General features: G+C 41.0%; 2 protein-coding genes across 3 annotated transcripts in view; one reads left to right on the top strand and one right to left on the bottom strand.

Moving 5' to 3' along the window:
- The window catches only part of pde8b (phosphodiesterase 8B), a 41,413-nt gene extending 24,931 nt beyond the window's left edge, over positions 1-16,482 (top strand). For both annotated transcript variants that reach the window (XM_035141457.2, XM_035141458.2), the window contains exons 11-22: positions 2,245-2,296; positions 3,540-3,617; positions 4,186-4,262; positions 6,078-6,242; positions 7,091-7,136; positions 8,361-8,490; positions 8,961-9,159; positions 9,962-10,179; positions 10,306-10,444; positions 10,658-10,825; positions 10,992-11,121; positions 13,301-16,482. In XM_035141457.2, the coding sequence (XP_034997348.1) occupies positions 2,245-2,296; positions 3,540-3,617; positions 4,186-4,262; positions 6,078-6,242; positions 7,091-7,136; positions 8,361-8,490; positions 8,961-9,159; positions 9,962-10,179; positions 10,306-10,444; positions 10,658-10,825; positions 10,992-11,121; positions 13,301-13,410 (1,512 nt within the window). In that variant the 3' untranslated portion in view covers positions 13,411-16,482. The remainder of the gene's footprint in view (positions 1-2,244; positions 2,297-3,539; positions 3,618-4,185; positions 4,263-6,077; positions 6,243-7,090; positions 7,137-8,360; positions 8,491-8,960; positions 9,160-9,961; positions 10,180-10,305; positions 10,445-10,657; positions 10,826-10,991; positions 11,122-13,300) is intronic.
- A 603-nt stretch (positions 16,483-17,085) lies between these two features.
- The window catches only part of wdr41 (WD repeat domain 41), a 10,315-nt gene continuing 1,416 nt past the window's right edge, over positions 17,086-25,984 (bottom strand). The window contains exons 3-14 of the mRNA XM_035185032.2: positions 25,518-25,633; positions 24,656-24,704; positions 24,439-24,567; positions 24,270-24,332; positions 22,900-23,011; positions 22,695-22,757; positions 22,469-22,573; positions 21,957-22,141; positions 21,728-21,849; positions 20,301-20,386; positions 17,955-18,088; positions 17,086-17,857 (exon numbers count right to left, since the gene is read on the bottom strand). Of these exons, the coding sequence (XP_035040923.1) occupies positions 17,717-17,857; positions 17,955-18,088; positions 20,301-20,386; positions 21,728-21,849; positions 21,957-22,141; positions 22,469-22,573; positions 22,695-22,757; positions 22,900-23,011; positions 24,270-24,332; positions 24,439-24,567; positions 24,656-24,704; positions 25,518-25,633 (1,305 nt within the window). The 3' untranslated portion in view covers positions 17,086-17,716. The remainder of the gene's footprint in view (positions 17,858-17,954; positions 18,089-20,300; positions 20,387-21,727; positions 21,850-21,956; positions 22,142-22,468; positions 22,574-22,694; positions 22,758-22,899; positions 23,012-24,269; positions 24,333-24,438; positions 24,568-24,655; positions 24,705-25,517; positions 25,634-25,984) is intronic.

Genomic DNA, 25,984 nt, shown 5'->3' with positions numbered 1-25,984 from the left:
ATCATGTTGAGAAGCATGTACCACAACAGGCACCTTTAGCCAGGGCCACTGAGGTCCTCTCAGGATACTACTGATCTGAGGCTTGGGACATTCTCCTCTGAGCACTAACAATCTCACATTATTCCTCATCTTTTCCCACCCAGACGTTTGGCTGTACACCACGGTTTCCATTTCATTGTGTTGTTTAGTTACTAGTATTTGTCTAAGCAATCCAGACTTACAGCAGCTTTAGGGTCAATTTTGTTTGTCTTTCCCTCTCGATTAAAGCTCATCATAATCTCAACTATTCCCCAGCTTCAGTGAAGTTCATTCAAAATATGTATTTGACATTTTTTTCGACATGTCTGTTTGTGCTTCACAGCCCAAGAAGTCCATTAAAATGCAGCCAGCTAAATCTGGCAACCTTGTATGTCATTAGAAGTGTTTATACTGTCTTAATCCTATTTACTCTGTATGGGACGCACTGGAGACCTGAGCGCAAGCAACTTAGATAGAAAGGAAAAAGAGAAAATAAGCAACAGTGTCACATGGATCCTGAACATGATATTTGATACGTGGACATTTCAGGAACCACTTTCCCCACATCAAAATTATATTTTTTTCTTTTTCATGAGAATGAATTAATACAGTTCATATTTATGTAAGCGTTGATCATCTCATAAATGTGCATGAAGCACTGTCAGGAATACGTTAAGGTGCAGTGAGTCACTGCAGGGTGAGGGGAAATCTTCTGTAACCGGATTTGAGACACTGTCCATATCAACACATCCTGAGTGTGACTAACAGGATGTTCTGTACATGTTGTCACCTGCATGGAAATATATTATTATGAACAAGAGGGAATGTGCTGAGGGGTTCATAGAAACAACACTTTTGAAATGTCAGCTTCCTTTATTATTACACTCTTGTGAATCTTAAGATGTGAATCTTTAGAGCTCTACTTTTTTCTTTTAAGATGTTAGCAACAGTGTTCCCATAATGTAAAAAACAGTTGAACCTTTATTTTGCCATTCCATGTCGACCAGCAGTCAACTGGACAGGAGACAGGGATAATTTTACCTGTCAAACACCACACATGGTATTCTATTGGCTGGGGAGTTTTGATGGATTTGTTGAGCAAAAGAATCCGAGCGCAGAATAAGAAATCTGAGAGCAGACGTTTTCACAGAGAAGGAGAAGGAGAGAAGCTGAAGCTGGAGAGCAGGAACTATAAGCACAAGTCTGGTGTGAGCTCAGGGTTTCGAGTGAGAGCATCACGAAATGGGAACGTGAAATCAATAAGTCCTGCTCTGTAACTAACAGACCCCACTCTTAAATAAAGAGAGAAAGAAAACTCCCAAAGAATATTTACACTGGTACAGACCACAATGATACGCATAAGATAAAGACACTGCATCCTGCCTTTGGCTAATCTTCAGTGAATGTAAAGAGATCATTCAGTAGATACACAAAGGCTGTTCTTTCAACTTTCTTGTCCATTTATAGTATATTTTTCTTGAGAAAATAAACTTTATGTTGATATATTTAAAGTAAAAAGACATTCAAATCGGTTTCAAAAAATTATTTACAATTGAATTAGTGTATCTGATAAAGTTAACTTAACAACACTAAGTTTCATAAATTCCATAGTCAACAGCTGAGATGGTGGTTTGCCTACGACTAGCCTTTTTCTCTTCCCTTTTCATCATGACTGGGTCAAATTACTTAACTTAAAGGCAAGTGTGTAAGTTACCGTGGTTTGACTTGTTACATGTTGTAGTCATGTAATGCAGATTTGACATGCTGTTTACAAAGAAATTATACATTTTTATGGAATAATAACTTAGACAGAAACACAGATTTATAAAATCTATATCCTAGTCTTTGGCTTTGAGTGCTGTATGTATTTTTCACCAGCTTCACGGGTCGTAGTTTTACAGAATCCTTGAAATCAAACTTCTCACTGCTTTCAAGTTGTGCACAGAGTGATGCTCCATGAAAATACAGTATTCAGTGTAATAGAAAATATCTGTTCTGAACACATCGATAGACTGAGCTGTACGTGTAGATTCCATGAAAAGATCAAAACATAAAGTGCATCAAATCGCTGACTCACGTCAGGTCTTTAATCAGCGGAATTATAATCCTGCCAGCGAGCTGCTTCCAAGGAGCAGGAAATCAGATCTCAGAGAAGGTGAAGTGGCAGCGACTCCTGGTCCCAGTCCAGGCTTTGACTTTAATCTGCTGCTGCTCTCTGTCCGACAGATCCACAAGTTCAACAAGGAGGAGAGATGCAGTGGGGAACATTCTCAGTCAGGTAACTTACCACTTCATTACATTACATTTCATTTAGCTGACGCTTTTATCCAAAGCGACTTACAATAAGTGCATTCAACCATGAGGGTACAAACCCAGAACAACAAGAATAGAGAAAGTTCAATTTCTTCAAAAAAGCAAAACTACAAAGTGCTATAAGTAAGTGCCATTTTAAGTGCTACTAAATTGTTCATGTTTTTAATGTTACCAGAGTCTCTTCATTTTTATGTAGAGGTGTTTAACACTGTCTATAAAGACGATTGTAAAGCAGCATGGTTTAGATCAGTTCTGTGACTCTGCATGTGAGTTTCAGGGCTAATGTTTGGATTCCCCAGACTGACGAAATGTAGTAAAGGGTTATTATATACATTTTTAATTATGTAACGGTATGTATCAATTCATTATATTGTTAGTTAATATTTATAATGGAGAGTAAATATAAATCTTTTTTAAAAAAACTAAATTTATTATTAAAAGTACTTTTTTCATATTGCCTAAAGGTGCTGAAAATAGAGAGTACACAAGATTTTGTATTTATTTAACCAACTGAGGGATGGGAACGGAAAAATAAAAGGGTTTTGGTTTTGATAGGTTAACGCTTAATTTAAATTATGTAACTAAATATATTTTTATTGATGTCATCTTTTTTATAATTTTTTATTTGTATGACCGTCTGTTTCTCCTTAAAGATAAATAACCTGAGATATTTGAGTTAATGTTTCTCATTGTCCGACTCTTCTAACCACCTGGAAGTAACAAAATCACATCTGCTGCACTTTTTTTTCAATTTGCAAATCTTTTCCAATCCAAACAAACATGGTAGCCGCAAAGTACATGTATAATTATCTATATTTATTATTCATGGTTATTTTATATAAAGGATTTATATGAGTTCGTTGCTTTTACATTTTTCACTCGGGAAACTGGTTAAAAGTTTTTCCTTTTTCTTTTTTTTTAAATCAAGGATTAAGAAGAAAGTTAGAGAGACTTTTCTTCGAGGAAATGCCTTTGAATGAATGAATCATTTTGTAAATGATGTTTTTCAGAATTACCTATTTATTTTATTTATATACCTTTTATATATTTCTCAGAGGGAAAAAAACCAGAGCAATATTTAGACGTGTTATACAGTATCAGCAAGATTGGATATCTTCAAAATGAACCAGCGAACCGAGAGTCACCTACATGAGTCTAATCATGCAGTGTACATGTAATATCCATTACTTCCCTCAACCTCTCTACAGAGTGCCATTCTCTACGTCACCGGGACCGAAGGAAAGATTCAATTGATGCCAGGTCGCTCAGCTCCCGCGGCAGTGACGGTGAGGCCTTTCAAAGTGCAGCATGTGTCTGAATGAATCCAGTTTGATAAGGGAGGACGAGCAGGAGAGGTAGAGAACGAGAGCGGGAAGATGACAAGGGGGATGAATTAAGTACGCAGTGGGAAGTCGGACTACAAAGGCCGGAACACAAAGGAAGAGTGTGGCAAAGAAAGAGATGAAGAATGGAATAGGAGACGGCGAACTGGAGAATGAGTCAGACTGTGTAATGGGAGGTACTTGAGCTAAAGAGATCCTAAAAGAGATGTTGGGAGCGGACGACATCAAGAACCTCCCCCCTCAACTCACTTTGACGCAGCTGCTCCTATTTTCAGCCGAGTGCTGCTTCTCTAATCAAAACAGAACTCTTCTCCTCCTAACTTATATTTACACATTTCATATTTACGTTTCCTTTCTCTTTATACTTTTCCATTTAATCGTCCCTTTTATTCACGAGCCTTTTGATTAAGGCTAACTACTGCAGACCCTTTTTAAGTTTGAATTGGCTAATAATCAGTGAAGCATACTATGATTATCATTATTTTAAAAATCATTATTTTCTGAATTACAGCTCCCAGTTTACAGAATCGAAGATATTCCTCCGTCGCCAGGATTCACTCTATGACCATCGAGGCTCCCATCACCAAGGTATGCTGCTCTCAGCGTTGAATCATTTTACACCTAATGGTCCCACACAGAATAAAATAATGGAACATTTGTTTTAACACTTTTCAGGTTTTGGTCTTTTTCAACTTATCACGTTAGAGCTTTATTATCATTTGAGTAATTCATTATTTTTCAAATTATTTACATACGTATGATTTCTTTTATTTTGAGCCTCCAGCAAACATGTTTAATTTACATTTAACGTTAAATTACAATCCATTTTTTCTCTCTATTTATGTGTAATTAAAAAGACCATAGCTTATTTTTAGACATGAGGAATTAGCTAAATTTGGCCTTGTTTTTACTTTTCATCTCTGGTTCAATGCTTTTAAATTTTTTTAGGTAAGAAAAGTATTTTCTACCTCAGTATTGAAAAAACTTGCACCATCGCAGTGACTTGAGTTGTCAATCACCACTTCTGTTTGTGTTTAAATTGGCTTTTGTTTACCTATTATTAGCTTTATAACACTGGATTTATCAATTGAAAATATCTGAAAACAATATTGATGGAACAATTTTCTAAAGATAATTACATTTAGTGTGGATTTTACATCATTCTGATCAATGCACTCTATGGACTTACACATATTTGCGCTAGTTATGGCTCAGTTCAGATTTTGCAGTAAACCTGTCTGCAGGGGTCTTATTCATCCAATGAACACTTTCTTAAGGAATCATTTTAACGCAGGTTCGTGCCTTCAGCACTTTAAAAATCCCACAGAGATCATTCCTCCACCAGCGATCAGCAGGTTTCATGCGTTGGATTTTCCCCAAGAATTGAGTTATTTTGTGGCACGTTACCAGCTTGATTTGCAGGAAAGTGCTCAGGACTTCATTGCAGCGCCTCCATTCAAACATGAGATCTGTTTGCTCAATTCCTGGCACTTTGAAGCATTTTAGTGGATTATCCCAACACCGCAAAGCCATTCAGTGTCCATTAGAGCTGTCCTCACTGCCTTAATGTTGTTGGACTGAGACAATAATGGAGGGTTCACCTCTTACAACTGCTAATAGGACATAACATTTGGCTCATAAAAGGCTTGTAGCAGACACAACTAATGTGATTTCCTGTTAGTGAGATGTGTCACAGCCTCTTTTTCCTCAACTTATATTTAAACTTCCCACAGAGTGACCAGACTTCGTGGAAATCTTTTCTTTCTTTGGAATATTTTCAGAATTCCGGCTAATAGGACACTGTAGTAAACAGATAAGCAAAAACATGACCCCCACACAACCCCGGCCTTTCTTCCTGGGTTGAGAGGTTAGTTTCCGAAACATTGTAGAGTCCTGAGAAGATACATTTCTTAGGACTGATTACACAATATGAACCATTGCTGTGAAAGAGCATCATGCCTTTTGGATTCACTGCTCCACACCAACTCTCCACACATGATGGGGGATTTGTTAGTGCATGTGGGGGTGAGCGTGTTTCTATGATCGGTGTTCTCCGAATGTTCCGTGACCCTGCCTCATGATGTGCAGAGCTTCGGGAGCAGACGCTGTGAGCGGCAATAAACCCGAGTCAAGCTGTAGGCTGGGTCATCATTTTATGATATACAGTGTACAGTAGGTCACACTGTCTCGTTCTGCCTCCTGCTGCAGGTCCTGTGATGTTCTTGTGTGTTCGAGACGCGGCTTTATTTAGCTGTTTTGCCCCAGTCTTCGGCATCACATGCACATCACCACGACACATGCACAAAGAAAGGAGCGCTCTGTTACGGCGTGTCTTGCAGAGGGCTCTTTGTGAATTTGTTTGTATGCAGTGTATGTTTTTAAACAGCATGTTTATTCCCCCAGGTAATAAACATCATCAATGCAGCGCAGGAGAACAGTCCGGTGACAGTAGCCGAGGCTCTGGATCGCGTGTTGGAGATCCTGAGGACCACCGAGCTCTACTCCCCTCAGCTCGCCTCCAAAGAGGATGACCCCCACACCAACGACCTGGTTGGGGGGCTCATGAGTGTAAGAGGCGGTGTTGATACTTCCTGTGTGCTCTTTCAGTTTTACTTTGAAACACTAAATAGGTTAGAACCAGACGTTTTTTAAAATCACATTGTAAAAACCTTCTTACCTCATGCATGTGACATTGAATGTGTATTATTTATGAACAAAGAAGGTTCTGGCCTCAATCAAATCCAATCTGTATTTTTGGGGTGCCAACTGAGTCTTTGTTTATTTCGCGTTTTATTTTGAATTTATGAGGTGAGTCTCTGCATGCAGATGTTTTTCAGATCTGTCAGTCGAGTTCAGCAACATCCAGCAACGTTTTTTTTTTTTATTATATAGTTTTTAGTCTATTTCAAAGATAAGTCTGGTGATATATTTTATTCATTACATTTATATTATTATAAACGTATAATTTATGATCTGTTTATCCAAAGCATGTGTCTTATTCCTCTCTGCCACAAAGCTCCAGTTGTTGTTAACAAATAATTGTTATCACTGTTTTCACTGGGTGAAAATAATCTTAAACAAATACACCATTTATGCCAGTTTGATTCATGTTTGTAAGAAACCACGCTGCCCAGCTGGTTCATGATATTACTGAGCCATAAAAAAATACACTTGCACATGTGAGTTTTCTAAGTGGAGAAGAGCTTTGGGGCTGAGATCCAAAGACAGACCAGGGAAGTGAGAAATTAAAATTAGAGATGGACTAACGTTGTTGGTTTTAGTCAAAGATATTTAACACATATACGAAAAAAACTAAAAACATCTTTATTCTTCCATTCCTAAATATCTGTCTTTTGCTGGAATGTTTTGAGTGGAGCTAATATGTGTAATTCATTGAACTGTTTTTGTGTCTGCAGGACGGGCTGCGAAGACTTTCTGGAAATGAATATGTTTTCAGCAAAAGTGAGTTTTCAAGAACCAAAGACTTTAAATCATATTGAAGGCTACATCCATACTACTACAAACACTGTTTCAAACTAAAATGATCTTGATGAAGCGTTTTGGCTCCCTCTCAGTTTTAAAACGGGGCCAGCAGCGTTTCCAATCTTCTTCCATTTTAGCGTCTCTAAAGCTCCAGAGTAGTGTGGGAGCCGTAGCAGGGTGGATGCTTTGTCAAAGGAAAGCATCATAATGTGGATGTAGCCTTGGCCTTGCACACTACAACAGGCGTTTTCACTTATTTTGGCTGTTTATAGCTATAGTCTGGTCGAAGCTCGTCAGAGATTTACTGGGGCCTGACTGATGTTACCTAACAAACCATATAAGCACCATGTACTAATAAAAGGGGAAAGTGGTCCAGCTGCAAACAGGTGCAATGAAACTAACAGGAAAGTGAGGATGATGTCATTCGAACCCTCATAGTACTGAGGAGAATAACGTAAAAACTATTTATTGTCCTTTTTGAACCGGCTAAACTTCAGCAGCACTCTTGACTCACATTTCTTCACAGGCTCAGTTCACGTTAGAGCTAAGAACAGGTAGAAGTGCAGACATTTTAGCCTGTAGCCCTCATCCTCACAGGGATCATGGAACTTGAGGTCTGCTGCCTGGAGTGAATCTCATGAATAAATATCAAGCTTTAGGTGGCTATTGTCATGCTGAAAGCTGCACAATGTTCTGATGAATTCTTCCATCTGAGTATATTATGTAAACCCATTATGATGATTAAAGTCACAAGAGCACTTAACGGAGGGAAGATCTAACTAAAGAGTCTGTTTTCCAAGAAACTGTCTTCTTTTTCATCAAGTTAAGGACGGTTTTCTTTCCTCAGAGCCGCAGCTCTGACCGCTCTCGTGTCTTTTTTTAAACAATCTAATCACACACCGTCTTTCTGCCACGGTCTCAAAGGATCAGATTTACAGAGTGAGACACTTAAGCAGTATGTTTGCACATGTGTACAGATATTAGAGAGAGAGCCAAGATTTGTACACTCACTGTAGTATTTATCCATCAAATCTCAGACAAAGCTGCCTCTTGGTTTGCCCCCTTTTATGGTCAAATCACCTTGAATAATGTGTGTGTGTGTGTGTGTGTGTGTGTGTGTGTGTGTGTGTGTGTGTGTGTGTGTGTGTGTGTGTGTGTGTGTGTGTGTGCGTGTGTGCGTGTACGCTTGTGTCTATCTGATAGATATGAGCCAGAGCCAGCTGGCCTTACCAGTCACTCTGAATGACGTGCCTCCCTCCATCGCCGAGATGCTGAATGATGAGGAGTGCTGGGAGTTCAACATCCTGGAGCTGGAGGCAGCTACGCACAAAAGGTACTAAAGAGACAAACTCAAAGAAAGACTGACAATGTAAAAAATCTGCAGATTACATGAAAATCATCCTCTAAATTGAAATTTCATCGCCTTCAAAAATTGGGTACATATCAAATATTCTTTAAAATAAAATACCTAATAATAATTTGACATATTTGGGAAAATTCACTTATTTTCGTTACTTGTGAGAGTTCAATGAGAAGTTTGATATCCCTCATGTTTGCACAGTAAATAGGAAGCTTCAGCCTCATCTGGTTAGCTTAGCGTAGCATAAAGACTGGAAGCAATCGGTTGCAGGTACTGCATGAAGTCAGTGTGCCAGGTAAAGAAAAAGTCTCTCACATAACCCACTGTAAATCCTTTATATGCTGAGTAGAATACAGAGGTATAGGGTAAAGTTTGGGAAAACACTGATTTGCTGCTTAAACACGTGCTGTTCACTCACCCCGTCCAATGTGTGACCCCTGCAGGCCGCTGACTTACCTCGGCCTGAAGATCTTCACGAGCTTCGGGGTGTGCGAGTTCCTGAACTGCTCCGAGGCCACGCTTCGCTCCTGGCTGCAGCTCATTGAGGGCAGCTACCACTCCTCCAACTCTTACCACAACTCCACGCACGCAGCAGACGTGCTGCACGCTACTGCCTACTTCCTACGCAAGGAGAGAGTCAAGGTTAGAGGAAAGACACGCACGTTGGAAATAATGGAACACATGCACCTTTGTGCATTTTGCTGTGTGTTGGTATGACGGTGTCAGGTTATACTATATTGGAAATATTGGATGCATTTAAATGAATGTAGTAATAGTTAATGATTTTGTAATTCAACCTACTGGCCTAATTAATTAACAATTCCACCTAGAAAAAGGGAGCTCACCCTAACGCCTCACTCCCCAATCAACACTCAACCTGTACTGTTCTGGGTCGTTATGGTCACTTGGTCTAAATGAGGCAGATGTGCCAGTTCTCAGCCGACATAGCCCCAAGTCTGCACAACAAAAATCAAACCAAATCTGGCAACCATTACTGGGCCAGAGCCTGACTCACCTCAACTGAACCACTGTCAGAAAACAACTGAGTGCACTGATGCCATAATCGGCCCAATTTCGCTGGCTACCTGAGAACCTACATCTGAACAAAGTATCATACCGAGGTTTATTCTATATGTTGAGATACAAAAATATGTCTACTTCATGTCGATTAAGGCCATGTGTCCTAACAGCTATTGTTAAGAAAGATGATGCTGCCATTTATTTGAATGAGCAGCCGCAAAATGCCAAATATCTAATAACCACTACATAGATTATGAGCAACTGGTGTTAGCTTGCTTTTACTGGCACTTCCATCCAAAGCATGCCCAACAGGCCCAAACATTAGTCAACAGTGTGTCTACAATAATCCACTATAACATTTAATGTGTCCTCTAAAGTAACCAACAAGCTGACACCCCCCCTCTGTCTCTGCTGTCTCATTCAGAGCAGTCTGGACCAGCTGGATGAGGTGGCAGCATTGATAGCAGCCACAGTGCACGACGTGGACCACCCGGGCAGGACCAACTCCTTCCTGTGCAACGCCGGCAGTGAACTGGCCATCCTCTACAACGACACCGCTGTGCTCGAGAGCCACCACGCAGCCCTCGCCTTCCAGCTCACTGTCCGGGACAGCAAGAGCAACATCTTTAAGAACATCGACAGGTCTGTAGACGCAGTTAGTGGCGTTAATATTTCCCCTATGCTCAGCAGCAGGCATCCATCTGTGTACGACTAATAACACCGAGCCAAATGCTTCTTTATCCTCTTCGTGCTCTTCACCGGTGGCAGGAATCAGTTCCGAACACTGCGGCAGGCCATCATTGACATGGTGCTGGCCACAGAGATGACGAGGCACTTTGAGCATGTCAGCAAGTTCGTCAACAGCATCAACAAGCCAATGGCTGCAATAGAAGAGACCAGCACAAGTGTAAGTGTGGGGGGGCTTTGTTTGTCACAATGTGAGATTCAGTGTCTCCTACAAAGACCGATATATCAGTGATTTGTCATTTATTATTAGTTTATCATGTGAAACTGTTCACATTCTCACATGTTAAGCTGACCCACCTCTAAACAATTAATAACAGACATGTCAAATTAGGTTTTACTGAAAGGACTTGTGTCTTTCATGTCTTTCCAACAGAGCATAAACAGTGACTGTGAGGGTCAGGCGAACATCAGGAACTCTCCGGAGAACCGTCTGCTGATAAAGAGGATGTTGATCAAATGTGCAGATGTGGCCAACCCCTGCAGGCCGCTCCAGCTCTGCATCGAATGGGCAGGACGGATCTCAGAGGAGTACTTTGCACAGGTGGGTGGACACCGCCAACACCGCTTAGTTTGATAGAACAATGCAGTTCAAATCTGTCCGGGGGAGTGGATTGATCTCATTTAACGTCTCTGACTCCTCCATGTGGCAAATACATCTTGAGTTTGCATTCATCTTCCCTTGTGATCTCTCTGTGTGTGCCCTGCAGACAGATGAGGAGAAGAGACAAGGGCTGCCAGTGGTGATGCCAGTGTTTGACAGGAACACCTGCAGCGTGCCCAAATCTCAGATCTCCTTTATGGACTACTTCATCACTGATATGTTCGACGCCTGGGATGGTAAGATCAACCTTTTCTGTGGTGTGCTCTGTATGTGGAGGGTTTTTAGATGTGGCGTCGTGTCATGTCCCGTTCCACTTCAGTTTCGAATAGGCTGCGTACCTCAGGATAAAGCCACATACTGGACATTTCTACCAAGTCTGATTATGCTAGTAAAAGGTCAGGGTGGCATTCTTAGTTTGTGAGTCAGACAGGTGGTCTATAAAGTCCACTTCTAGTAAACATCGTTTCCGTGGAATGCACATTTTCCTTCCTTTGAATTAAAGGAATCATTTTTACTCCGTGACAAACCTCCTTCAGTGCGAGCAGTCTCGTTGTCGACTTTAGTAAACGTACTTGTATCCAGTACGAAGTTCAGATTGACTAAACTTCATAGGAAACACCAAACTCACAAAAACGTATCCTCTGAGTACCATGAATGTCTTTACAAAACTTCAAAGCAATCCAGTAGTTGTTTGTAGATACAGTCTGGACAGTGATGGTAGACCAACTGAACAATCAAATGCCAAATTTAGTTACTGATCAACTTTCTATGAGATTCAGATATCCACTTTGGCCCTCCATTACTGCCTTTAGTTATTTCTTCATTCTTGTTTTTCAAGACAGATAGAAGGATAGGAAATTACAGGAACAGGTTGAGGAGGAGGAGGAGGAGGAGGAGGAGGAAGAGGACAAGTCAAGGGAAACACTTGTAGCTCCTCATTCCCACTGAATTTCCCTTTTAGTTTAGTCTTCCCAAGAGGGGACTTGTTTACTGTCAACACTGCTCTGATGTCACGGAAAGATTCCAAATGCCAGTGGGACGGAGAGAAGCTGCGAGGGCGTCAGGGGAAGGGAAGTTGGGAAAATGGTAGAGGGGATGGGGGTTTACGATCTCTGGGTAGCAGTCGAGCAGAACTTCACTCGCACATAAACACAAAAACACACATGCGGCCGATTTTCAATCCACCAGGGTCACTGTCAGGCCACAGCGGAGTCACTGCTGGTTCCCTGAAATGCAGAGTGGGCCATCAACAAGCAGACCAGGATGTTAATAACACGGCCTGAGTGGGTCATGCACACACACTCTTGAGAGCACACACTCGGCCAACCAAAATCTGTGTGTATGAGAGAGAGAGAGAGGCAGAGAGACCTTTCACCCGAGCAGCCCTTTTATGTGGGAGCTACATCCCAAAGTGTACACAACATAAGCCAGTGTACATGAACTAACCACACACACTGACACAAACACAGATTTTCATGCTTAATAGCTTGTGTGGAATGATAACAGGAAGAGGCCGATGGCAGGTGTGTGTAGTCATCCCAGGCTTTTCACTGTAGGTGTTTGTGTTTATTCCTGGTTTCCTGGAGGACTCATATTTAACATTGGAAGATAGGGTCATATTTTCAGCCTTAAAAATGATATCCACATGTTCATTTGTGCACTGACAGAGTTAGTGGTTGTTGTAATTATTCCCCCTGTCCTCACTGGCCCTGAGGAGCTCACTTCATAATGTTCTTTGTGTGGAAGGGATGGAAGAGAACTCTTTGCACAGTTCGTCCAATCAAATCGTTATTTCCCCAAGTTATTGTCTTTCTGATACAAAATTACGCATCAATTGATAATTTATCAGTATAAGCAGTGAGTATTACAAGTAGGGAATTCCATGTGTTATTGATTCATATCAAAGCAGCACACCAATGTTTAACATTGCATTCTTAAAACATTAATGGATTCATGATCAACAGTCACTTTAACAAAAGATCTAAGGCATTGCAGCAGAACCAGAGGTGTTAGCTGTGTCTTATTTCAGGTGCTGAATCCTTCAGATGCTGCATTTTTCAAGACCGAATGCGTACGAGTGGCACGACTAGGCTGCCCCATTTCAAAGGTTCCTTCAAATGTGGCTGACAAATGCATCCTTTCCACCCCCGAAAATGGGTGGATCCCTCCCAGCCCAAGCTATCCCAGGATTCATTGCACCTCAGTAATGAACCGTTTTGGCAAGGGGTAATGGCGCCGGCAAGCGATGCAAAGACATCCATTGCTTGAGTACCGTGCTTCCATTTAACCAAACAGTAAACGATACACAAGACATGTTAAAATTTAGTGACGACTAGTGGTGAAGTTGCCTTGTTTGTGTCTGTTTTTTTGCTGTCTCTTCAACCCACCTCACCTTTTCTGTGCATCTCCTTGCAGCCTTTGCCAGCCTGCCTGGTCTCATGGAGCACCTGTCAGAAAACTACAAGTACTGGAAGGGCTTGGACGAGATGAAGTGCAAGAGCCTGCGCCCTCCCCCTCCTTCTTGACCAACCCCTCATCGCCTTCTCACCCCCATCACCCGGAGCAGGGTGGGACGGCGGACGCAGCCCTGCGGTGGAGCAGTTCGTCTCATCTCGGCCCTGATGAACGCTGAGACGCCGTTTCCATCTCAAATCACAGCCTCTTTTCTTGCGTGGTTGGAGTTGAAGGTGACGCGCTGCCAGCGGAGAACAGGTTGTCATTTGAGCCCCGCGGTGTCGTGCTCCTAATAGCACCTCTATGAAACTGTGTGGACCTCACAGCTCACCTGACAATCTGCACCATACAGTGTAACACACCAGAAACCTGCACTTTAGCTGATCAGGACTTTTTCATTTCGCTTAATGCGCTTTTCACCATTTTCTTTCCTTTTTAAAGTTTCTTTAACCAAATCTTTCCGATCTGCATCTGTCTATTGCTGTCAACGAATCAAGGTGATTAAGATGGCAACCAAAGCACCAAAGCTACAGGTATTGACTGAAAATAAGGACCTAAAGAGATTTCCTCTTTTCTGCTGGTGAATGTGCGTGTACTCAAAAAGTTCATTTTCAAATTTTTGAAACTGTGAAGGTGCTCAGCCGGATTGATCAACTCTTAAGAAGCTGGGGCGTGGCCGGCAGTATGAGACACACTTTGACTTGTGTCTGGGGCCAAATTGCTACCAGTCAGACGTCCCCTGTGTCCTACAACTTCCAGAGACATGTTCCAGGCTCCAGTCGGGAGGAGTGAATCACCCAGCACACAGGCTTCCTCAATGTTCAGCCCCGTCATCAGAGGTGGCATCAAAATGGCCTGTTTCTGTCATCATGTCTGGATTTAAAGATCCTGCAGTCACATAACAGGGGGTTGAAATATCTCATCCAAATATCTGCTGGTCATTTCCTCTACATCGTGGTCTTGTGGCAATGTGAAAACAGCCAGTGAAGATCTGCGTCAAATAAAGTGAGACGTATGCGTATGAGAACAAATTGTGGGAATTGAATTGCACTGTATCCGAGCTGTTTGAGTTTGAGTTATCGGATGTTACAATGCATAGCTCTGCGACACTAACTGTAGACGCCTGTACCCAAAAAACAGTTCAATCAATTCTGAATTGTGACAATATGTGACTGTTGTGTGGTGCACAAATCTTTAGTGTTTTTTACACACTGGTATTGATGAGGCAGATGAATGGAGGAGCAGCAGATCCATGTTCGGGGCCAGCGTCCGTTCGCCTGCTGCTCCGAACTCTAATCAGCTCTGCCCCTCACATGGTTTCTGTTCAACGGATTTTTTGTTGTTGTATTTTAAATCTTTCACCTTGCGGCTATTGGCTCTTTTATCCTGGGGGGGGGGGATTGTTGTTGCACATAATTTTCAAATTATCTGGATTCGTCTGACAAAGGCCATCAGATCTGTGGAGAATTTCTATGATGTGTCTGCCCTCTGGTGGCCAACTGGGGGAGTTGCAGAAGTTGTGCATTGACAATAAATACCTGTATTTTTCAGAGCACTTTTGTTTTAAAATTTGATCACATGAAGGTGAGAAAAGCACTTCTACCGCATGGGAACCATTTTGAATCAATTTATAAATTAATAAAATAGAATTAGTAGATTACCACTGCTGCTGTTTTAGTACAGTGACGGAATTTAATTTCTCTCCATTACCAGTTGTTGTCCCAAGGCTGCACTTGAATGAAGGTCATGAGTGAAGTAGGACATGCGGCTTTGTGTGTGTTTACATCATGAGTTGTCAATCCAGGAAGACGCACATTGCAGTGTTAACCAAAGGCACAGAGAGCTCTTTACAGGTGCCTTATTCTTTGGTCAAACAGAAACAAGTCCCGTTTATTGGTTGAAATAGTTCCTGTTCTTAAAAGAAAAAACAACACAAGAAAAAGCCATAGAAGTTTGAGATATTTAAAAACTAAAGACTTTGGGTGCGTTGTGCTGCAGCTTTGAGTTGACCTGGCGAGTCAGTGTTCACAGTTCCGTCCCGATGGTCCTGACCTTCTTTCATTTCTTTTGTACAGCCGAGGCTTTTACACGTGTACGACTCACAAACCGAATCAGGTGCAGTTGGCTCCAATGTGAATTTCACAGTTGTCTCGTCAGCTTTGACTTCAGCTCATTTTGTTTGGACGAGACAGAACTGGTCACATCCACGTTCAACGTGTTCACCATGATGTCGTGTTTTATTGTTGATCGAGGTCTTAATCAACGCCTTAATCTTGTTTCAGTGTTTAGGTCTGCTCATGTTGCAATACACTGTAAAGCACCTGATGGAACTGCTGTGCTTGTACATACTCAAGCCATTATATCACTTTTTGCTTTTGCATTCTGCGAGATTTGCGTGCGTAACTTGTGTTTAGGCTGTTATATGTTGCAGGGTTGACTTCCTCAAATCTGTAAAACAAGACTTTTTTTGTTATTATTATTTAGAGTGACTTTAAATGTGGCTCCAGCTCTGAATGTTTGTATGTTTCATGACTGCTCTCACTGACCACGAGAAGATATTTTTGCTAGATTTCTATTCACAAAGACAATTTACAAGTATTTCCGACAAACTTGCCTTTTGCTGTGTAGAGCAGTGACTGGATTGTAACGATATGAATGAGATCTGATTACAGCCAGTCGCTTAAAGCCTCGCTCCGAGTGTCCCCGGGGCCGAACCAGATTGTACAACTGCTTGTTATGTAATGATAAGCCTTCATCACTTCCAGTGATTTCTATAGACGCTCATTCATGTTCCACACTGATGGCCGTGGCTGCGACAACGTGCCGATCCTGTGTGGTTTTATATCATTCATATAAACAGAACAATTAGATGGTGATAATGTTATATACAAATTATTTTTCAAAGAAGAAAATGCATCATTATCATCATCATCACTGGCGATGAGAACTGTACTGTGTGTTTTGAAAGATTTTACTGCCTCATGCATAGCAGGGACACAAACTTTCCGTCAGTCACTTTAAAATCTACCATGTCTGTTTGAAAGATTTAATGTATTTTGCTCTCTCTGGATTATGATGTCTTATTTTGATGTTCCCTGTCAAACACAAATGTATTGTGAGAGACAATTAAAGCATTCTTTAAATATGTGCCTGTTACATGAAAGGCAGCAGCGTGTTTGAAGGAACATTTTTGACAGTTTGGGAAAAACATTTATGCCAAGAATTAGATGAGGAAACTGATCCAATTCTTGGTCAGTGTTGCTTAATATTAAGGCCAAAAAAGGGATAAAGAACTGCCCAGGCTCTGTCCAGAGGTAGAAACAAAACAACAAACTGCCAACAAAATAAAGCGCACTATAAATTGTATCTTTTTCTTTTAATCCGTAAAGGTTTAATGGTGGGTTTGTGCTGGACATATCGTAAAATGATTTTTGAGGCTGGACAGAGCCCGGCTAGCCATTTCCACTGTTCCAGTCTTTGTGCCAAGCCAAACTAACTGTCCCAGGCTTCATATTTAGCTGATACATATGAGACAAGTAAGGACATCAAATAGACCAATTCAGCTGATTTAGAGCATGGTAACAGCTCGGACTCTGTGTTGATCAAAATATGATTGGGCTGATGTTATAAAGAGCAAATGGTCTCGGATCACAACGGGGCTTTTGGTCGACAAGATGATGGGGAAGACAAATCTCTACAAAGAGAAATGTGAAACATCAAACATTAAGACACACGCACCAAAAGGATTTTCACTCAGTGGACACTTTATTAGGTACAGTCTAATGCAACCCAGTACAGCTTCTATGTCATCGAGTCAACTTTTATGACGACTAAAATATACATTTTTGACACTGTCACAAAGGCATAAATTCAACTATGTTTCAGCAGAGGTCAGAGCTAATGATGGAGTCGTACTGTCACAGTCTCACTTGTGTATGAAAATATAACGCAGTGAGGTAACACAACCTTAAACTATGACTTCAGTAATAAACTTATAACATTGTTAACCAAAAATGAATTTTATAAATGAGGAATTCATGATGAAATTGTTGTATTGCAAGAGATTGTACAGGTGTACCTAACAATATGGCCACGCAATGAACCAGCATTTGACCCCAAAGAGGGACGCCCCAGCATCACAGCACTTAAATCACACAAGGCTGAAAGTAAAGATATTACAATTTGTTTCTGAGATGAGGTATTTAATGAGTTTTTCAAATTCAAGTTAAATACTGGTTTTCAGTCAGAAGGCAGACAACTGTTACAAGTAAACGCACACAACAATCATTACACAGAACTTAAATTACTTTTTCACACACACATCAACCAACGCCGTCCCACCTCTCCTTGTCAAGGCAGGGAGTCAAAGGTTAAAGGTCAGAGTCCTCCATTCTCCTCCAGTTTTTGGAAAAGTGCCAGGCTGCGGAGGTGCGTCTGCCTCTCTCCGTTCTTCCACAGAATCAGCAGGTGGTCCGTCGAGCATGTGACCAAACCGTTCTCCTTGAAGCTCACAAACATCTGAACGGAATGCAAAAGGATTTGATTTGATTTTTTTAAATGCTACTGTCACACCATCTTGAAGCGAGACATACTGTATGTTTGCACGTCATCGTACCTGCACTGCCCCGGAGTGTCCGATCAGGTCCCCTGTCAGCTCCAGAGTCCTCGTGTTGGGGACATCTATGATCTTCTTTGTCGGAGGACCGGTCTGTTTGTGAGAACGGCCAAATGTCCACATCCCAAAGAACCCTGAGTTGAAAATAACCACTTTTAGAATATTGAATGAAACTATTACTGTTACTACTGAAGAGAAAACCATCCTTCTACAACTGATTGATTGAGCCTCTGAATTTAAAGCTTAATAATATTTTCATATTGAAAATGGCTCAAATGGTTCCATGTGATGTGAAAGACAAGTTGACTTGGATGGAGAACCTTATGCTTTTAGCCATCATGGCTGCTTTCAACACTTCATTTCAGTCAGACTGCATTTGAATTGATAAGGTTTATATGTAAATCTGTAGGAGGCTCAAGCAGATTGCCCCAATATACAAATTATATAATTAAAGTAATTTCCCTTAACTTCTACAACAGAGGTTTTAAATGCAAAGTTACCAATTTCCATATAGTCCCAATAGCCACATTAAGGAGAAATACAGCAGGCTTAAATATACCGGACTTTTCCTTTAACCTGCAAATGCTATACTTCAGGGTAATGGACATAAATTGGGATTAACACTGACTTATCAAAAGTTTAATATTGATATGATAAACTCATTAGAAAACATTTGGTTATTTACACATCCAGCTATTAAAGAGAAAGATAAGCATTTAGATGTTTGTGTCCAGTATCCCCTCTCCTTCATCTCTGTTTTTGGTCTCTACCTACTCCGAGGGGAAATATCTGGCTCCAAAGCTGCTAAATGCTCCACCATATTCATCAGCTGGTTTCTGACTATGGTCATCTGTGATTTGGTGCTGAGCACATGAAGTAGTTCACTGGATTTTAGAGCATTTTCACTGAAAACACCTTAGTGTTGAGTCTGAAAACCAAAACAAAGAGCTAAAAGATGCTAAACAGCTGCATAGAGCTGAGAGGAATTGCAGAGGTTGGTGAAAATGCTTTCTGTGATATTCACTCCTTTCACATTACAGTGTTGTTTTTTGAAAAGTCTTCATTGCCAAGTCTAATTGTCGAAATGGCCCCATTCACGTGAAACACGCCAGGTTGAAATATACTAACTTTTTCCCTTAAAGACCACAGGAGATGCATGTAGTTGGTTTCTGGTTTGCTACAGAGACATAAAGCAAACAAGAGGCCTTTGGTGATGATTAGCGAGGGATGTTCTCTCCAGCCAAGATCTATTCAGAATCAGCACAGCTCTGCACTGACTAGAAGCAGCCAGACCATCAAAGACAAAATGTACACGCAGACAAACACTCAACTTAAGACCACCGCACTCAAGTACAACACACGGCCTCTCTGAGTGCCAGGAGAGAACACTTTTCCTTTGATAAACACAACAGCACATCTGGACTGCATTAGTGTTCCTCCACACATCAAAACTCTCCACTGTAAACACACATATTGAGTTGAGTGGAGGCTATTTTTTCCTCAGTCTTTGAACTTTCTGATTCATACTTAGGTATGTGATCAATTACTGGGATCGTAATCCAGTGTTCTTAACAACACAAATCCACAGGAATAAAATAGGACGATGGATTTCTACTTGATACGTCTTTATGTTAGCATCAGCAGTGTGAGGCCAGACCTGAAATAGTTTGTGTTTTTCTTGTATTGTTTGTGTTTATTGCTGCTTTCAGACATGCATTGAACTCTGGGTAATCGCCTGACATTCTCTGAAGGAGCTGTATGTGAGAATGCAAATGTCACAGTAAGTCCCCTAATAAAAACCCCTGAGGACGTCCGAATGAGCCGATGTGAGAACACTCACATGAGCCGATGTGAGAACGCTGATGAAATTTCAAACACGCGAAAGATACAAAAATAAAAAACAAAAATAATTCAAATACCTCAGGATGGAAAAGAGGAGCCAGAGATGAAGAAGCCACTGAGGAAGATGTCTAAAGAGTTTTCGGTGATAAGGGCCGACACCGGTGTCAATGTGCTGTAAACAAAAATGTGATCTCTGCAGTGGAATAAATACATTACCTCCTGTCTCTGCCTGCTGCTGCACCCCTCACCTGAATCCTCCGGGGATTTCTGTTTTGTTGTGAATGCATCTGAGCAGAGAATCTCCTTCTGCATTTATTATGTGTGTGTGTGTGTGTGTGTGTGTGTGTGTGTGTGTGTGTGTGTGTGTGTGTGTGTGTGTGTGTGTGTGTGTGTGTGTGTGTGTGTGTGTGTGTGTGTGTGTGTGTGTGTGTGTGTGTGTGTGTGTGTGTGTGTGTGTGTGTGTGTGTGTGTGTGTGTGTGTGTGTGTGTGTGTGTGTATGTCACCTGGAGAGGCAGGTTCCCCAGGCAGAGGTAACTCCTGGATCTCCCACATCCTCACACTACCGTCTTCAGAGCAGGACATCAACGCGCTAAAACAGACAACAGTGTCAGAGCTTGAATGTCAATCACAAGCTGTTCTATTTCTAGTTATTCTTCCTGTTAGGACACAGACATGCACTGTGTTGTACTCAGGCTGCCACTTCTGCAGGCATCTTTATGGATGTTTGTATTGTTGAGCTCAAGGATATCTGTAATAAACCAAAGCTGAGAAATTACACTGAAATCAAAGAAGATTTCAACAGCTGACTGATTAAACACCAGACTGATCACCTGATTACATTTATCTAACAGAGGATAGAGGTTCCTGTGTACCAGACTGGCATCTGAGACAGAGTCAGACACAAAGTAAAGGCAATCATGACAAGCAGCGTTTGTGGGGTTTTTTTATGTTGATAAAGATTCATTTCATTATTAGTTCCATTGCCCCATGTGCAGTGAACTAAAGAAACCACTCTATAAAGAAACCACTTAGAGTCCAGATGTGCTATTAACAAAAAAACTTATGTTAAATGTTTTGAAAACAATTCTAGAAAATAAGTGGTGGCTGAACCAGAGGACACTGTTTCTGACGGTGAAGTAAATCTCACGAAATGTTCTCTTGTTGACCTCTGAACCCAATATTATGATTTCCAGTGTGATCATTTTGTCAGTTGTTGCTGTCTCGTCTTCTGTATGCCCAAACAATCTGGACATCATTTGATGGAAGACACTTATATATACACAAATCAATCAATATATTCTTATCATGTTTCATTTATTTATATCATGTTTCATTAAAAAAAAATTATTATGGTGAAATATAAATAAACCATAAAAAATAAAGCAAATTTACTGAGCTTATATTCCATAAAATGAAATATCTTAAAGATTTTTCAGAGAAGTTACTTTCAAACTATTAAACAGACCTTTGCATTTTACATGAAGCTTTGACTTGAAGCTTCCTTAAGATCTACAAGAGCATCTTTGAAAGAACCAGGGTAGTGGCAACCTGATGTGCATGAAACCCGTTTGTTTCACTGTTCAGTCTAGATAAGTCTGAGGCGCTTTCATCTAATCTTTGCTTTTTTGTTCTTGTTAATTACTCAATGATGTCACGTCTTTCTGACTCTAAAAGTATTCTAATAAAAAGGAAGAAAATCTGTCTTTGGTTGAACTGGTCACACAGCCCATGGAAAGAGATCACAAGTAAGAGTTTCATGGTATAAAAAGGGTCACAAATCACAAACCAAATATTTTTAAAAAAAGTTAGAAATAAAGTATTTATCCAAAGAAAAAACCTTTAGATGTACTCATACTGTAATCCTACTTCTCTGTCATACTTTGGAGAGGGTAGAGACAAGAAATGATAAGACGAATGTGAGATGTGTTACCTGTCCGACAGCAGCATGGTGTGTAAGACATTGGAGTCATGGGCAACCTTCCTGTAGGCCACCACTGATTTGGTCCGAATGCTGTAGACATACAGACCACTGCCCACCGCTGCGAGGATGAGCTACAACACACACAAAGTGTGTTATTTATTTTATGTATCACAACAACAAAACAACATGTAATTTTCTGATGACAGAAAACCACATCCACTCCTCCCGTCTCCTTCACCTTTCCATTGGTGGTGAGATGCTGAATGGACATCTCGCTGGGTTTGGGAGCCCCCAGTCGTATCTCAGCCTGAGCGGAGGTTTGCGACTCCTCCCACAGGATGTGCTCGTAGGCCAGAATGTTCCAATCGATCGCATCCCATAAGATCAACTCGCCAGCATGGGAACCGCTCACAAAGAGCCCATCTGAGGAAGACATGGAAGCATACAGAGCAGCACAGTCATGATTAAGTTGTACGTAGAAAGTCAGATAAAGTCGCTTTAAATACCTCCGCCAAGGAGGTTATGCTTTCATGGACGATTTTTTGTTGGTTTGATTATTGGCAGGATAACACAAAAACTGCTGAACTGATTTCAATTGAATTTTGTTGAGGGTTTGGGGCATGACCAGATTCAACTTTGGTGCGGATCTGGATAAATGGGCTGATCCAGGGCAAGATAATGTGTTATGTTAGGTATGTGCTCTCCAAGTACCCTACAAATGTTCAGTAATGTTTCCTCGAGGACACTGACCATTGACGTTGATAAGAGCTCGAATCTGGTCTTGGTGGTCGGACAGACAGCGCATTTCAGCCACTGACACAGAGGAATCAGTAGAAAATGTCAACCTGTAGATCACTGCGAAAAGAGGAAGACATACACATTATTTTAAGCCATGTGCTTTTCCTTTATACATTCATGACATACTGTTAGAAATAAACAATCCTGTTAGGGGACATCATTAAAATCTCTCTCTTACTTATTTCTTTATCCATAGCAGCAGCTATGCAGTTCTTGGGCAGTTCTATCAAAGCAGTTATTCCTGCAAAATGGTAAAATGCGACAACAACAGTAATCAGCATGTGTGCAAACAGCGGTGTCAGGGGTGAACTCAGTTGGTGCAACAGACGACTAATGAAAGGTGTTCTGTGACAGTTGTTTTTTTCCCCTTGTTTTCTCCTCACCAGTGTCGCTGTGGTTCTGTCTGTGACACTGCAGCTGAAAGTCTTTGTTCCACACACACAGCTCCTCCCCACCGGAGAACCACACACACAGTCGCTCCAGCACCAGCAAGCACTGAGGGAAGACACACACACACAGCTGGGTGAAATAAAGATGTGCTATTTTTAAATTGGGCACACACACACACACACACACACACACACACACACATTCCAGTGAAGAAAGAATCAAATATAATTAGTTGCAGCAATTAACCAACAATTAAGTCTGAAGAGGTGGAGTCGTAGATGCCATGACTGACATATACAAGAAAATCCAATGTGAAGCACCAGGATGTATTTAGCATTTTTGCAGCTGAACATTTCCTGCCTAATATTTTCAAGTTTTAATACATTGAATACAGTTTACAGATAAAAAGATAGATATCTTTGTATGGAGCTTTTCAGAATGGATTGTGATGGTGAACAAGGAAACCAGAAGCACCTTGAAGCCTTAAATTGCAAAAAGCAGAAACTTGGGTTTATGTATCATTTAGCACATAAATAACTACTTCTGTGGACAATTATATTTTACTGCTTCTGAGATGAAACTGATATTAACATAAAAAGTAAATACACACTTTGATATTGTAAATGTAACCACAAATTTATATTATAAATTTTGCTTCTGTTTACCATCAGACTGATAATTAAGGACAGTGAGCGCAGTAAACTCATGGATTTTATATTTTTTAATAAACATCTCCGCGACTAATAATTAATCAGCTTGATACATTATCTTAATTACATGATTTATATCAACACATGCTGTTTTATGACAAGTTAGATTAAGAGACTAAATGAAATGTTAAAAATGCAGACAACCTCATTAAACCTTTTTATTGTGATCTAACAGTTCTGCAGTAGATGTTACACCTTTGTGGAACTCAAGTTTTGTTTTTCAATTTCGTCAGACGAAATCCCGATGAAGGGCTATTACCAAAACATTCCAAATTAATATATCACTGCAAGTTTCAAAAATGTGTGGTCCACTTACTGTTCTCTGCCACACCTGTCACTTAATAGATGTGTGAAGGAGGTTTCTTTATAGTTAAATTTCAGTGACTTTTTTGTATGTGTGCATTAGGGATGATAGTTAAGCGCTGATGGTTTTTTTGTGTTCTTAATAAGGCATTATAAGACATGCGTTTGATTCCCCTGTTAGTGTTTAATCAAGTGCTGCTGCTGCTGCCTTCACATTAATCACTTTAGACATGTGTCATGTTGGAAGGATTAGGGGCAGGTTACTACGCAGAGACAACAGCAATTATCCAGACACGAGACCAATGAGCAAAACAATACTCACATTTATGTCATAGGTTTTATCACATTACCTTTACAGATGACTGAAGATCTGAAATGGTCTGAACCCTGTTGCCTGTATCAGGGTCCCATAACTGGAAAATTCAGGATTAAGGAGAATCGAATAACAAACCCAACAGTTACATGTGGATGAATCTGGAGTGTTCTTAAATGTAATGGTGTTTTCTGGTATAAGGATACACTGAGACTTCTGTCTGAGGAGGCCGTGATGAGGGAGGTGTGCGATGTGAGGCCATTATTACAGGTGAAGGTTGTTATGGCTGTTATTTGCTGGGAATGGCCCCTCAGCTCCTGCAGCCTCTCCCCTGTCTAACAGCCAAGCAAAAAAAAATATTTTTAAATTAGTGTGTCCATGTTCGCAACATTAAACAATGATAATAAACTTGCAACATATTACCTCAACATTCCACACCAACACAAGGCCATCGTCCCCAGCTGAGGCACATCTGCAAAAGATTACATGGAAGGAATGAGTTGTTTCTTGAAACCAGACTCGTGTGACATATATACCTCAGAGATGTCGGCAGGTTTCATCTTCAGCAGGTTGACTAGTCAAACACTGCAAGAAAATCTCTATTTCAGTGAGGAATCATTTCCTGCAAGTCCATCTCCGCCTGGGGAATCTTAAAAAACATCTGTCCTGGGGCTTACCACCTTCATTTGCCCTTTGACCCCCGAGCATCCGCACTACCTGTTCCCAAAATCAACAGACATGATGAGCGGATGAAAAAAGAGAGATAAAATGAGAAGAGAAGGAACTGTCGAGGATACGTTTTCAGATTTCAAAAGCAATCCGGAGAGAATTTTCTGGCCTTTGCCCCCGACTGTGGACCTGTGTGTGCGGAGAGGACACGACCCAGAGGAGGGGGTTATTATTGGAGGAGGCCAGGCGTGAAGCATCCCACACCTCCTGACACACACACACACACACGTACTTAGTTATGTTATAAATCCCAATCTGACCACTTATGCAGACCCACTGTACCATGCCACTGTGCAGCATGCTTCCACAAAGCATCGCAGAGAAAATAGCAGGTGTAAAATCCTTATATGTGTGCGTGCATGTGTGTGCAGACCACAATAACAGGCTTTGGTTACACCGTACTGTGCACACACAATCACCCAGTGGTGATGATTGGGCTCTTGTCATGCTCTGTAAGTTTGCTGTAGGTGAGGATCTCCTGTCAATCACAGGGGGATCGAGGCCAGCCAAGGGTAGAGAGGAGAGAGGTTAGAGTAGGGGGTTGTGGTCTGCTTACCTGAAGTCATCAATCTGCACCAGAAATCGAACAATGTCAAAATGTCCTTTCAGCACCTGCAGCTCAGTGAAGCAGTTTTTGGGCTGTTCCTCACCAATGCACAACACCAGGCTTTTCTGCAGACGTAAGAGGGAAAGTGGTGAGACAAACAGGCTGAGGTGCACGGAGCGTGTGTGTGTGTGTGTGGTGGAAAGTAACTCAAAGTACTTCAACTTTATTTCTTCTTTTACTGCTTAACATTTATCTGAGAGCTATAATTACTTTTAAAATGTATTATCTTTATTGCCGGAAACATGTATTATCATCCCAGGTTCATCTGGATTATTTCTCAATGAACTGTTTTATCATTTAGTCTCATTAAGTGCCCACCAAGAAGTTCGAGAGCCGGAGTCTGTCTTTAAATGTCTCATTTTGTTCAACCAAGAGTACAAAACCTAAATAGTTTCAGTTTACAATGATATGTGACA

This window comes from Hippoglossus stenolepis, chromosome 18, assembly GCF_022539355.2.
Source record: "Hippoglossus stenolepis isolate QCI-W04-F060 chromosome 18, HSTE1.2, whole genome shotgun sequence".
Classification (NCBI taxonomy): domain Eukaryota; kingdom Metazoa; phylum Chordata; class Actinopteri; order Pleuronectiformes; family Pleuronectidae; genus Hippoglossus; species Hippoglossus stenolepis.
The sequence above is the reverse complement of the archived record's forward strand: the minus strand, read 5'-3'. Positions and strand labels throughout refer to the sequence as shown.